This window comes from Humulus lupulus, chromosome 5 (assembly GCF_963169125.1).
Source record: "Humulus lupulus chromosome 5, drHumLupu1.1, whole genome shotgun sequence".
NCBI lineage: Eukaryota > Viridiplantae > Streptophyta > Magnoliopsida > Rosales > Cannabaceae > Humulus > Humulus lupulus.
In genome coordinates this window covers 99,787,452-99,802,184 of record NC_084797.1, presented here as the reverse complement: position 1 = coordinate 99,802,184, position 14,733 = coordinate 99,787,452, and the positions used below count along the sequence as shown (strand labels likewise).

General features: G+C 34.7%; 1 protein-coding gene across 1 annotated transcript; it reads right to left on the bottom strand.

Moving 5' to 3' along the window:
* Positions 1 to 8,163: 8,163 nt before the first annotated feature.
* On the bottom strand, positions 8,164 to 12,661 carry LOC133777550 (uncharacterized; the record flags this gene model as incomplete). Its single annotated transcript, XM_062217216.1, has 4 exons — positions 12,408 to 12,661; positions 12,253 to 12,327; positions 11,722 to 11,783; positions 8,164 to 10,443 (listed from the first exon to the last, which is right to left on the bottom strand). A coding segment is annotated over exon 4 (2,280 nt), but the record flags the coding sequence as incomplete, so codon positions are not given.
* Positions 12,662 to 14,733: the final 2,072 nt, after the last annotated feature.

The following is a 14,733-nucleotide window of genomic DNA, read 5'->3' as shown; positions in this document are numbered from 1 at the left end:
TTCGCACCATGAGCCACGAGCTTTGATAGAATAATTAAAGAAGGGAACACCATTGACATGACCAGAGAGGAAGAAGAATAGGAGAGAGGGGAAGATCGGGAAGGAAGGGGAAGAGAAGAGAGAGGAGAAAGGAGAGAGAAAAGAAAAATTAAATATATGTTTTTTTTAATTTTTAAATATTAAATTAAATTAAATTAATTTATTATATATTTTTAATTATTTACTTAATTCATTAAATAAAAAATTTGAGGACATTTTGGTCATATTGTAAAATTGTTTGACCAAAATCAGGTTCAGTGTATATTTTGTTCCATTTTACAAAACACATGGTCCGATTTGTCATTTAACAAAATATAGTGGCCGATTGAGTATTCGAGCAAAAGACAGGAGCCAACTGATATTTTTCCTTATGTACAACAAGACAGAAACTAAATATCATAAAAAAAAATGATATACCATATCACAAAAACATATACACTAGTTGGAAAATAATATACAAACAACCCATAAAAAACGAAAAAAATCAATATAACTTTAAAATAAAAACTAATTGAACAAAATTAATATACATATACCACTATATTAAAATCATACACTTCTAAATAAAAAAAATGATAGAAAAGAGAAAATTAGAAAAATAAATATATAATAAAATTAAAATTTTGAAAAAAATACTATTTGTCTCAACATTTATTGATTATCATCCTAAAAAATGAGAGGACATTTGTTATGAGTATCACTTTAATGAGATGTAAATGAGTGATTTATATGACAATGATAATTTAGTTAATCAACAATATAAAAATGTCATTTCTCAACAATTTTTAAAATGGGGATGCCATTATTTTGGGACATTTGCTATAATTTATTTTTACTAATTTTATTATGATAATTAATGCAAAACAGATTACAACTACCTCTGGTAAGGAAGTGTAGAGTGGAAGTGAATTTAGGGCTGCACATTAAATGGATAATGTGGGTTTCAAAGTTTGGGTTACAGAATTCCGTCCTAACAGAAGCTGGTTTTGATGGCTTCGGAACATCTTTTATATATAGTGTTTATTAATTGAAAGTGGTATATGGCAATTCGGAACATCTTTTCATGTACTGCCAAAAGGGCTACATAATTAATTCAAGTAATCACACTAATATCTACCAATTATGTGTGAAAGGGGATTTGATGTTTGATTCATTATGACGAGGATGATGATGATGTTGCACTAAGGTCACGTCCAATGAGCCGCTAGGTATATGCAAAGGAGAGACCCTTTTGGTCCCATTGCCATAGAAAAAAGGGGGTAGAAATGTCGATTTTTGATAATTGGGATTTGGAAAAAGATGGACTATTCTTGGGTGCGGGACCATCATGCCCATGGGGTTCACTCCACGTAATTGCTTTTTATAGGTAGAGGAAAATAATTTGCATATAGTTTTTCTTTGGTGATTTAAGACGACTCTGGCCTGGGTTGCTGTTCAGTGTTCACCATCCCTCAATTCAGGGACAGAATTTTATATATGTTTATATATATATATATATATTAGTGTTGCAGCTTTCGAAACAATCAGAGTGATCTCTCTTGGCCGTTGTTTCACCGTCTGGGGCAGGAGATTTTGGGCTCTGAGACCTAACTGTTGTCTAGAAGTATAAAAATCTTTTTTAAGTTTTACAGGTTACTGTACTAGGTCACTACGCAACAAAGTATATTTGTCGCGTTGCCTCACTCGCTCTCTCACAATTTTATTGCCAATTTTAATTTTAGCCATCGTTTTCATTGAATAATTTCACTTGTGCCAACCTAAGTGCTAATGTAGCAAATGTTGTTCAGTGCCAAGTTAATGAATTATGAGTTGTATATATACAAGTAGGAAAAAAAAAGAAAAGAAAGATGTTTTCTCAACTTGGAAGGGTGGCGACACATAAAATGGGATAAATCCTTATGAGACTTTTCTTTGAGTATATCCTCACTCAATCTAGAACTGTTCTATAATGTGACAATTAGACCTCTTTTGTTAGAATAGTTTGTATCGCAAACGTTATTTTTAGGCTTATGGTGGAGACTGATAAACTTTTTGGAAAGCATGATTAAAGACCAGCTTTTTCCTCGAAAGTTTTGGTTTTATTTAATTAAGAAAAAGTATATGATATAGTATGATAACGATAGTATCTAAAATCTTAATTGGGGAGACACACAGAACTGTTAATTCATTAATATGTATTGGGAAATATCACTCTTTGTGCATAATAGTCTCCATTATTATTATAAAAGAATACCATCACTATGCTAAACATTCTTCATCTACCCAAAATGCTCCTTTCATTATATCAAGAACACCAAAACCTTCTCCATCTCTTCCTCTCTCTCTCACACACAAAACCATCACCAAAACCCACCGTTTGTATCTAATTTTTTGCTGAAATCGTTGTTAGCCATCTCTATTGTCTCTGTAAAGATCACAATATCAAATGCAACATCCGTTTTGAGGGATTTTGGAGGAGAAAAATCATGGGTAAGAAGATTTCTCATTTTTTTTGTGTTAGGTATTATTTGTTTACTTTTTTGTTGGCTATTCCGAACAGATCTAAGCCAGTATTGGTGTGTTTTTTGGGTTTGTTAGAGAGATTTCGTGATATGCATTTTTTCTGGCTTTTCTGCAACTTTTTTGCTCGATAGGTGCTCGATACTATGTAGAAGACGCTTAAGTTGTGAGCTTGATAGTGGCTCGATGATAGCTCGATAGGTATAGAATTTATTTCTCGATGGTGCTCGATAGGAACTCGATATGGGTTCGATTGGACCCTAGACTTTTGGTTTAATAGTTTCTCGATATGTGCTCGATGGAAGCTCGATAGGGGCTCGATTATATGTAGATGGTGTAAGTTTTGTTAAGTTCTCGATGGTGCTCGATTGTGGTCGATGGTGCTCGATTAGTGCTTGATAGGGGCTTGATGAAATGTTTGGTTAGGGTTATGTTCGATTTAAAAACTTGTTGCTCGATGTAGGATCGATGGAAGCTCGATATGTTGGTTTTTATGGTCTAAATTAGAGAATAGAGAAAGCAATTTATTAAAATTCAATCAAAACCATAAGCCCAGAATCTCAACATATATGCATTGCATTAAATTAACCATACAAAAGATAGAGAAAGTTACCTCTTGATGCCTATCAAGATTCCTCGTATCTTTTTGTATATTTACGATCATCCAATCATCGCAATTCCAACGTGACAAATCTCACACCTTAATCTTCCAAATCAGCCTCTAACACACCAGGGCGTGTGTGTAACACCCTCACTTATTTTAGTTAAAAACCATATTTGAGGTGTTACGTTTTAAAACTATATCATATAATTTATTTCTGCGGAAGTCTGGACATATATATTTTTTTTTTTTTTTTTTTTTTTAAAACTTGAAAACTTATTTCACCTTATTTACATTAAACATAAAGTGTGTCTCAAACATATTATACATAAGTATTAAATAACCCAATTTATTTTCAAAACATAACTTCACACTTTATTACAAACATCTCACTGATAACTGAAATAACCCACAAAAAGGTCGATGTGTTCATATGTACAAATCAGGGTCAGGACCATGCTTCAGTTCTCCTCATATCATTCACATATTTCTTTCTCTACCTGCAACACAAGACAACTGTGAGCCTAAAGCTCAGTAAGCAAAGTAATGCATGCAATGCTAATGATTACCCAATATCAATGGACATATACAACTTTTTTTTTTTTTAAATTTTGGGCCCCTTAATATTGTGCACACTGTTTGAATTGGTCAATGCCTGCAGGGCTTGTTACACATATAATACAAAATCCCATGGGTTCTCCTCCGGCTAGCCTTCACCACAGTAGGGCACATTAAAAACCTTATTCCATCGTTGCCCCGTCAGGCTCAAGAGTTAAGGCGGCCACACACTGTGGTGTCAATACATATAACAATAACTCATATGGAGGAGAATAAAAACGGAAATATGGCAAACAATATAATTGGTTCACTAAACCTAGCCCAAATTATTGGGCAGCCACTATAAGCCTACTATAGGCATCCGTTTACACTTATTAACACTTTCATTTGCCTTTTCAAAACAGTGGCACTGAACTTAAACTTCTTATTACAACTTTCTTTTATGTTGCACAAAACTTGCAAAGGCATTATATAATTAATCATCATAATATCATGCATGGTCTTATATCATATAATAATTTACCATATCACTATTATGCCATGCATACAAATTTATGATGAAGTGTCACTGTATGTTAATACCACTTACTCACAAAATATTCATATAATGCATACTTTCACATAACACATAATTCTTGTGTTGCAGTTGAGTACTTTACTTACCTTTTGTCCACAATATATTTCACCGTGTAACAAGTGATGTCTTAGGTATTGATGTGCTTATCCTGACAATAGCATGGATTTCTCATCATAATGATGGCAGTAATACATTGAACTCTCATTTAAAAAATACCCATAAGACTTCATATCAAATTTCATACCCAAAACATGCCTAAAATGCCTTAAACCACCTAGATCGAGCATTAGATTTATCTTAGACATTTGGGGAAATTTTGACAGAGTTTCCCCTTAATTTTAGCTATCCTCAAATATCAAAATACACCAATAATCAAAATCAATTAACCTGCCATAACCATATATCCCAAATACCAACATGATTCATCATAAAGTTATCATATACCGATTTTGATAAAATTCTTATCTCCTAGATCATCACCCAAATTAAATGAGTCTCCACATATATTCAAACATTTATAAACATATATACTCTCTTATAAACTCAATCAAATAACCAAAAATCATCTTGTACTCCAAGAACCCCAAAAACCTCATAAAACACAAAATTTCACTTACCGAGCAACTTTTCGGCGAAAACAATCTCTTCAAGCTTTTCTAAACCTCAAACCACTTGGAAACCCCAAGAAATATCTTAAAAATGATAAAACACCATATATAAGTTCTCAGAAAAATTCAAAAACATAGTTTAACTTCCAAGTACAAGAACTTACCATAAAAAGGCTAGAACTAAGCTTAATCTACTTCTTTGGCTTTGCTTTCACTTGGATCTCCTTAGAATTTCTTCAAACCAGCCAAGAAATGGTTTTTGGTTTTCTCTTCTCTCTGTTTTTCAGAATAATGGTCGTGCAAAGTGATAAGGTTTGATGAAAATTCCTTATTTTCAATGATTTAGCCTTATTGTCAAAAGTTGACACCTTTCATCTCATCATTTCACCTTTTGACTTATGAAAACCTTATCACTTCAATAATTTCGACTTAATCATCTGCTAGGCCTATTATCCTTATGTGTAAAACACTCACACCAAACCTTAGGTCCATATGACTTCATACCCAATAGTTATGCTTACCCGATCGAGCGTAGCGCACTTATGCTAAGCTCGTTTTGACTTTGCATCCATACCACTGATTATGTATACCTCCCATCAAGAATTGATCTAATGGTTCTAAAACCATTTTTACATCATCAATGAGACCTTAATCCTACCTCGATTACATTTGGTAAATCCATAAATACTCAATTTTACACCGAAATACTAGTAATCGACATTGTACTATTTTCCACTACTTAACCTATTTTGCCTTCTATATCTCACTTTCAACACTTAATTCCATGCCTTGTCCATATTTTTCATACTTTCTTATATCTTGAGCACATCAAACACCCATAAAAGACAACTCAAATGCCACAAGGTTAATAATATTGAGCATACATATAGACATCACATACACAACTTTTATACTTATACATGAAAACACTTATAAGAATATGCATAAGCTCAAATTATACATATTGTATGATATGTAATGCAATGCAATCATGTGATTATTGGCTATATATATCAAAATAATGTGGGTGCTACAATCCTCTACACCTTATAAAAATTTCGTCCTCGAAATTTCTCTTACCCAAATAGCTCTGGGTATTTAGATCTCATTTCATCTTCCCGTTCCCATGTCATTTCCTCAATGTTTGAACTTCTCCACAAGACCTTAACCAGTGAAATCTTCTTATTTCTCAACTCTTTCTCTTTTCTGTCAAGAATTTTCACTGGTTTTTCTTCATATGTTAGGTCTTGTTCAACTTCTATTGGCTCGTAGTTTAGCACATGTGAAGGATCTGGCACGTATTTTCTCAATAATGAGACATGAAAAACATCGTGGACATTTGACAGTGATGGCGGTAATGCCAGTCTATAGGCTACCTTTCCCACCTTTTCCAATACTTCAAAAGGTCCAATAAATCTTGGGCTTAATTTCCCTTTCTTTCCAAACCTCATTGCTCCTTTCATAGGGGCAATTTTCAGAAATACCTTGTCCCCAATGTTGAACTCCACATCTCTTCGCTTTCGATCAGCGTAACTCTTTTGCCTACTCTGAGCAGTTAACATTCTTTTTCTTATCTTCTCCACTGCTTCAGTTGTCCTTCTGACCAGATCTGGACCAAGATACTTTCTTTCTCCCATTTCATCCCAATGAATTGGTGATCTGCATTTTCTGCCATATAACATTTCATACGGTGCTACACCAATCGTTGCATGAAAGCTATTGTTATAAGAAAACTCTATCAGACACAAATACTTCTCCCATGATCCTTGAAAATCTAGGACACAAGCTCGAAGCATATCTTCAAGAGTTTGAATGGTCCTTTCAGATTGTCCATCAGATTGGGGGTGATATGCCGTAGTAAACTTCAATTTTGTGCCCAATGCTCTCTGCAAACTTTCCCAAAACAATGAAGTAAATCGAGCATCCCGGTCTGAAATTATAGATACTGGCACTCCATGAAGTCTAACAACCTCTTGAACATATAATTCAGCCCACTGATCCATAGTATAAGTCATGCGTACCAGAAGAAAGTGTGCTGATTTGGTATATCGGTCTACTATAACCCAGATAGCATCATGTTGTTTAGAAGTCTTTGGCAATCCAACTACAAAATCCATAGTAATCTCTTCCCATTTCCACTCTGGTATCCGTATTGGTTGTAGTAAACCAGCAGGTTTCTGATGTTCAGCTTTCACTTGTTGACAGGTTAAACACTTGGCTACAAACTCGACCACATCCTTTCTCATGTTGGGCCACCAGTAGTGTCTTTTCAAGTCATTAAACATCTTGGTCGTCCCCGGATGTACTGAATACAAGGTATTGTGAGCTTCGGTAAGGATTTCTCTCTTCAACTCCTCATTATTAGGGACACAAACTCTTTCCTTGAACTTTAGCATCCCATTACATGACACACTAAACTCATTGACCTTCCCACTTTCCAATTCACCTTTTTGTTCCACCAAGTAAGGATCCTCACATTGACCTTGTTTGATTCTCTCTAACAAGGTAGACTGAATAGTCATCACTGATAATCTTCCTGTGATCACCTCAATCTCCGCTCTGCACATGTCCTCCTGAAGTGGTCTTGTCAGTTTCCTCAAAAATGACACATTACCATGAGACTTTCTACTCAGTGCGTCTGCAACTACATTTGCTTTTCCAGGATGATAAAGTATTTGACAGTCATAATCCTTCACTAGCTCCAACCATCTCCTTTGTCTCATATTTAATTCCTTCTGAGTGAAGAAATACTTGAGACTTTTATGATCGGTATATATTTCGCACTTCTCACCATACAGATAATGTCTCCAAATCTTTAGTGCAAAAACAACTGCTGCCAACTCCAGATCATGTGTTGGATACTTCTGTTCATAGTCCTTCAATTGTCTAGAAGCATAAGCTATGACTTTGCCATTCTGCATCAACACACACCCTAAACCTTGCTTTGAAGCGTCACTATAAATCACAAGTCCTCCTGATCCAGATGGAATAGTAAGTACTGGAGCAGAAACCAATCTTTGCTTCAAATCTTGAAAACTTTTCTCACAAGCTTCAGTCCATTCAAACTTATGATTCTTCCTCGTGAGTTGTGTCAATGGCATTGCTATCTTGGAAAATCCTTCAACAAATCTTCGGTAATAGCCTGCTAATCCCAGAAAACTCCTTACTTCTGAAACATTTGTTGGTCTATTCCACTTACTAACAGCTTCAATCTTTGATGGATCCACCGCAATACCATCTTTTGAGACTATATGGCCCAAAAATGCCACCTTCTCTAGCCAAAATTCACATTTCTTAAATTTGGCATAGAGTTGTTTTTCTTTTAATTTCTCCAACGTCAACCTCAAATGTTCCTCATGTTCTTCTTGGGATCGAGAATACACCAAGATATCATCAATAAACACTATTACAAACTTATCAAGGTAGTCCTTAAACACCCTGTTCATCAAGTCCATGAATGCAGCTGGAGCATTAGTTAATCCAAATGGCATCACAAGGAACTCATAATGGCCATACCGAGTTCGAAATGCGGTCTTTGGTACATCCTCTTCTCTAATCTTTAATTGATGATACCCAGATCTCAAATCAATCTTTGAAAACACTCCTCTTCCTTGTAATTGATCAAAAAGATCATCAATTCTAGGAAGTGGATACTTATTCTTGATTGTCAACTTGTTCAATTCTCTATAATCAATACACATTCGCATCGTCCCATCCTTTTTCTTCACAAATAGCACCGGAGCTCCCCATGGTGAAAAACTAGGCCTGATAAACTTTTTATCCAGGAGTTCTTGCAACTGTATCTTTAATTCCTTTAGTTCTGCTGGTGCCATTCTATAAGGTGCCTTGGACACAGGGGCTGTACCAGGAAGTAGCTCAATCACAAATTCAATTTCTCTGTCTGGAGGCAATCCCGGTAAATCTTCTGGAAATACTTCTAAGAAATCTCTAACTACCGGTACATCTTCCGGTTTTAACTTTTGCTCCTTATACGTGTCAACCACACTGGCGAGATAACCCACACATCCACTTTCCAACAGTCGCCTGGCCTTCATAGCAGAAATTAATGGAATGCAACCTTTCGATGTCGCTCCAGTAAACATAAACTCATCTTCCTCCGAAGGCTTAAATATCACTGTTTTCCTTCTACAATCAATAGTGGCATTATACTTTGAAAGCCAATCCATACCCAAAATCACCTCATAATCGGCCATCTCTAACATTATTAGATCAGCATATAATTCCCTACCATCAATGCAAATAGGAACCCCCCTCAACCAATGAGTAGAATACAGAATCTCTCCAGATGGTAACATTGTACTAAAAACTTCTGACAATTTTTCACACGATCCACCCAACCTTTTTACATATGTCAATGATGCAAATGAATGCGTGGCACCTGAATCTATTAATGCATGAGTGAGAATACCAGATGCAAAAATATCACCTGACACAACAGAGTTGTTGGTATCAGCATCAGCCTGAGTAATCGTGAACACCCTAGCATTTGTCCTCTGAGGTTCATCCTTCATTTGTTGGTTCTTCATCAATGGACAATCTTTGATAAAATGATCCCCCTTGCCACATTTGAAGCAGCTCTTAGTTAGAAGCCTGCACTCCCCGAAATGATTCTTTCCACAAGTTTGACATCGTGGCATTTGTTGGAATCCAGGTTGCCTGTTTTGCTGACCTCCTTTAAATTTCTTATTCTGTCCTTGTCTAAATTGGAAATTCTGGGCCCCTCTTTTGTTGTCATTGTGAAAGCGGCTTTGTTCTTTGTTGAATGGAGTGTCTCTACGAGGCGTGCTAGTAGCAGCTTTAGCTTTTGTTATTTTTTCTTCTCTATGTTCAGCTCTCAAAGCTTTCTCCACAGCCTGAGCATAAGAAAGAGGCCCTGTACGTCCCATATCTACATCTCTAGCCAATTCTGGTTGTAGACCCTCCAGGAAGCGATTCACTCTACTAGTTTCAGTGTTAACCAAGTCTGGTGCAAACTTGGCTAACCGGTCAAATGTCCTGGCGTACTCAGCCACTGATAGATTCCCCTGTTGCAATCTAGTGAACTCACTTACTTTGGCAGTCAACACAGCTTCATTATAAAACTTCTCATTGAAGACCAGTTCAAATTCTGCCCAAGTCATCTGATTCACTTCTCTAGTCTGCTTAACCACTTCCCACCAGATCTTAGCATCCTTTTTAAGTGTATGTGCAACACAAGAAACTTTTTCCCTGTCACTTAGTTGCATGAACTCAAAGATGTCTTCTAAAGAACTCTTCCAGTCTTGTGCGTCAAGTGGGTCAGTGCTACCTTCAAATACTGGTGGGCGTTGTTTTCGGAACCGTTCATATAATGGTTCCATGGGGTGCACTGCAGGTGGAGCTTGTGGAGGTGTTGGAGTTTCAGTAGGTGGTGTTGGTGCTTGCCTTTGTCGTTGTTCTGCTAACAACTTCTCAATTTGTTCAGCCTGTCTATTCACCACCGCTCGAAGTTGAGCCATTTCTTGTTCATATTTATTGCTGCAAGAGCCTTCAGTAGCCCCCATACCATGTTCATGATCCATCTGTGTTATTATATATCTTTTAAGACAAAATGTCCATAACTTATGTCATTTAGCCAATAAAGCACATGATGCATGCAACCAGCACATAATAAATGCACACATAAAACTTACAGATGAACTGAGCATTATCCTTTCCTCAATGTGTACATATGAACGGTCTACAAGAACATTTTAACCATGGCGCTCTGATACCAACTTGTAACACCCTCACTTATTTTAGTTAAAAACCATATTTGAGGTGTTACGTTTTAAAACTATATCATATAATTTATTTCTGCGGAAGTCTGGACATATATATATATATATATATTTTTTTTTTTAAAACTTGAAAACTTATTTCACCTTATTTACATTAAACATAAAGTGTGTCTCAAACATATTATACATAAGTATTAAATAACCCAATTTATTTTCAAAACATAACTTCACACTTTATTACAAACATCTCACTGATAACTGAAATAACCCACAAAAAGGTCGATGTGTTCATATGTACAAATCAGGGTCAGGACCATGCTTCAGTTCTCCTCATATCATTCACATATTTCTTTCTCTACCTGCAACACAAGACAACTGTGAGCCTAAAGCTCAGTAAGCAAAGTAATGCATGCAATGCTAATGATTACCCAATATCAATGGACATATACAACTTTTTTTTTTTTTAAATTTTGGGCCCCTTAATATTGTGCACACTGTTTGAATTGGTCAATGCCTGCAGGGCTTGTTACACATATAATACAAAATCCCATGGGTTCTCCTCCGGCTAGCCTTCACCACAGTAGGGCACATTAAAAACCTTATTCCATCGTTGCCCCGTCAGGCTCAAGAGTTAAGGCGGCCACACACTGTGGTGTCAATACATATAACAATAACTCATATGGAGGAGAATAAAAACGGAAATATGGCAAACAATATAATTGGTTCACTAAACCTAGCCCAAATTATTGGGCAACCACTATAAGCCTACTATAGGCATCCGTTTACACTTATTAACACTTTCATTTGCCTTTTCAAAACAGTGGCACTGAACTTAAACTTCTTATTACAACTTTCTTTTATGTTGCACAAAACTTGCAAAGGCATTATATAATTAATCATCATAATATCATGCATGGTCTTATATCATATAATAATTTACCATATCACTATTATGCCATGCATACAAATTTATGATGAAGTGTCACTGTATGTTAATACCACTTACTCACAAAATATTCATATAATGCATACTTTCACATAACACATAATTCTTGTGTTGCAGTTGAGTACTTTACTTACCTTTTGTCCACAATATATTTCACCGTGTAACAAGTGATGTCTTAGGTATTGATGTGCTTATCCTGACAATAGCATGGATTTCTCATCATAATGATGGCAGTAATACATTGAACTCTCATTTAAAAAATACCCATAAGACTTCATATCAAATTTCATACCCAAAACATGCCTAAAATGCCTTAAACCACCTAGATCGAGCATTAGATTTATCTTAGACATTTGGGGAAATTTTGACAGAGTTTCCCCTTAATTTTAGCTATCCTCAAATATCAAAATACACCAATAATCAAAATCAATTAACCTGCCATAACCATATATCCCAAATACCAACATGATTCATCATAAAGTTATCATATACCGATTTTGATAAAATTCTTATCTCCTAGATCATCACCCAAATTAAATGAGTCTCCACATATATTCAAACATTTATAAACATATATACTCTCTTATAAACTCAATCAAATAACCAAAAATCATCTTGTACTCCAAGAACCCCAAAAACCTCATAAAACACAAAATTTCACTTACCGAGCAACTTTTCGGCGAAAACAATCTCTTCAAGCTTTTCTAAACCTCAAACCACTTGGAAACCCCAAGAAATATCTTAAAAATGATAAAACACCATATATAAGTTCTCAGAAAAATTCAAAAACATAGTTTAACTTCCAAGTACAAGAACTTACCATAAAAAGGCTAGAACTAAGCTTAATCTACTTCTTTGGCTTTGCTTTCACTTGGATCTCCTTAGAATTTCTTCAAACCAGCCAAGAAATGGTTTTTGGTTTTCTCTTCTCTCTGTTTTTCAGAATAATGGTCGTGCAAAGTGATAAGGTTTGATGAAAATTCCTTATTTTCAATGATTTAGCCTTATTGTCAAAAGTTGACACCTTTCATCTCATCATTTCACCTTTTGACTTATGAAAACCTTATCACTTCAATAATTTCGACTTAATCATCTGCTAGGCCTATTATCCTTATGTGTAAAACACTCACACCAAACCTTAGGTCCATATGACTTCATACCCAATAGTTATGCTTACCCGATCGAGCGTAGCGCACTTATGCTAAGCTCGTTTTGACTTTGCATCCATACCACTGATTATGTATACCTCCCATCAAGAATTGATCTAATGGTTCTAAAACCATTTTTACATCATCAATGAGACCTTAATCCTACCTCGATTACATTTGGTAAATCCATAAATACTCAATTTTACACCGAAATACTAGTAATCGACATTGTACTATTTTCCACTACTTAACCTATTTTGCCTTCTATATCTCACTTTCAACACTTAATTCCATGCCTTGTCCATATTTTTCATACTTTCTTATATCTTGAGCACATCAAACACCCATAAAAGACAACTCAAATGCCACAAGGTTAATAATATTGAGCATACATATAGACATCACATACACAACTTTTATACTTATACATGAAAACACTTATAAGAATATGCATAAGCTCAAATTATACATATTGTATGATATGTAATGCAATGCAATCATGTGATTATTGGCTATATATATCAAAATAATGTGGGTGCTACAGTGTGTGTGCACGTAGATTACTATAGGATTGATTTCTAATGATCACTAAGTGCTCTCAACTCATGAGACTTAGTGATGGTGAAGAGAAAAGGGAAGAAAGACTTTTCTAGAGCGGCTAGGTTTTCAGAAAACTAGATTGATCATCATCTTAGGTCAAACCTATAATGATGTATTTATAGGGTTTTATTTAATCCAATAAAGATAAATAATATTTTTTATTTAAACTAAATTTAAATAATAAAAAATATTTATTACCTTTTTATTTAATATCCAATATTTTAAACCAATCAAAATATCTTATTAAATAAATATATTTTGAATATTATATCTAATAAAATATTCAAGACAAATCCACATGGCACTCCTATAGTGCTACACATCTATGACTGTGCAGTCATAGGTATGTGGCATTATTTTAATGCTCAAAAAATATTTTTCTCAATTTGTCTTAAAATAAAATAATATATTTATATTTAAATAACTATCATTTAATAAAAAATTAACCTTATTTGATTTTCTATTGGATTAAAATAATATTTTTAAATAAAATATTTATTGTATCTCTCTTTTTATAATATTATTTAAATAATTAAATAATACTCTTTTAACTAATACATAGTCTTAATAAATAAAATTAAATAGTTAAAATTAATTAATACTCTTTTAACTAATACATAGTCTTAATAAATAAAACTAAATAGTTAGAATTAATTAAATAATAATAATGATCTCATAATTACCATTTTTCCCTCGAGAATAAAATCTCTCAAAAAATAGTTCTTTCTCTCACTAATCTTTCCTTAGTCAATCTTACCCTAGACAATGTAGTACAAGGGTGACTTGGGGACCATGGACCTATAATTCTAAGCTCCAATAAATCAGATTATTGATTGAACTCATCAATGCAATAACTTTATTTATTAATTCCATTATTACTCCACTATAAATATGAAATTCACTCTTAGAAAATATAGAATTATATTTACTGAGTTCTAACTAGTAGTCCATTGATATAATCAATATAAGTAGTTATGTTGTAACGCCCTGGCTACCCCAGAATAGTTACGGTGATCGGTGGACCGGAAATTTGACTCGTTACCTGAGTCCTTTGGTAAAAAACGTGCTCTAAGTGTAATTAACAGGTTAATGTATAAAACCATTAAAAAGGAAATGGAGATTTTATTACATACTGCTCTGCAGAGCTAAACAAAACATTTACAAGTGGTTCTCAGTACAAACAGGTCACTATAGTTGTAAAGTTACAATCCCGCCGACCTAAGCGGCAAAATAGGGTAAACCCCCTAGTTCCTCTGAGAACTCCTTGGCCGTGGTGGTCAAGCGGCCGCATATGTACACAACACCACATCAGCTATCCACTCAAGGCTAGGTGAGCTTTGCTTTCCCTTTACCTGCACCACATAGCACCCATGAGCCAAAGCCCAGCAAGAAAACATA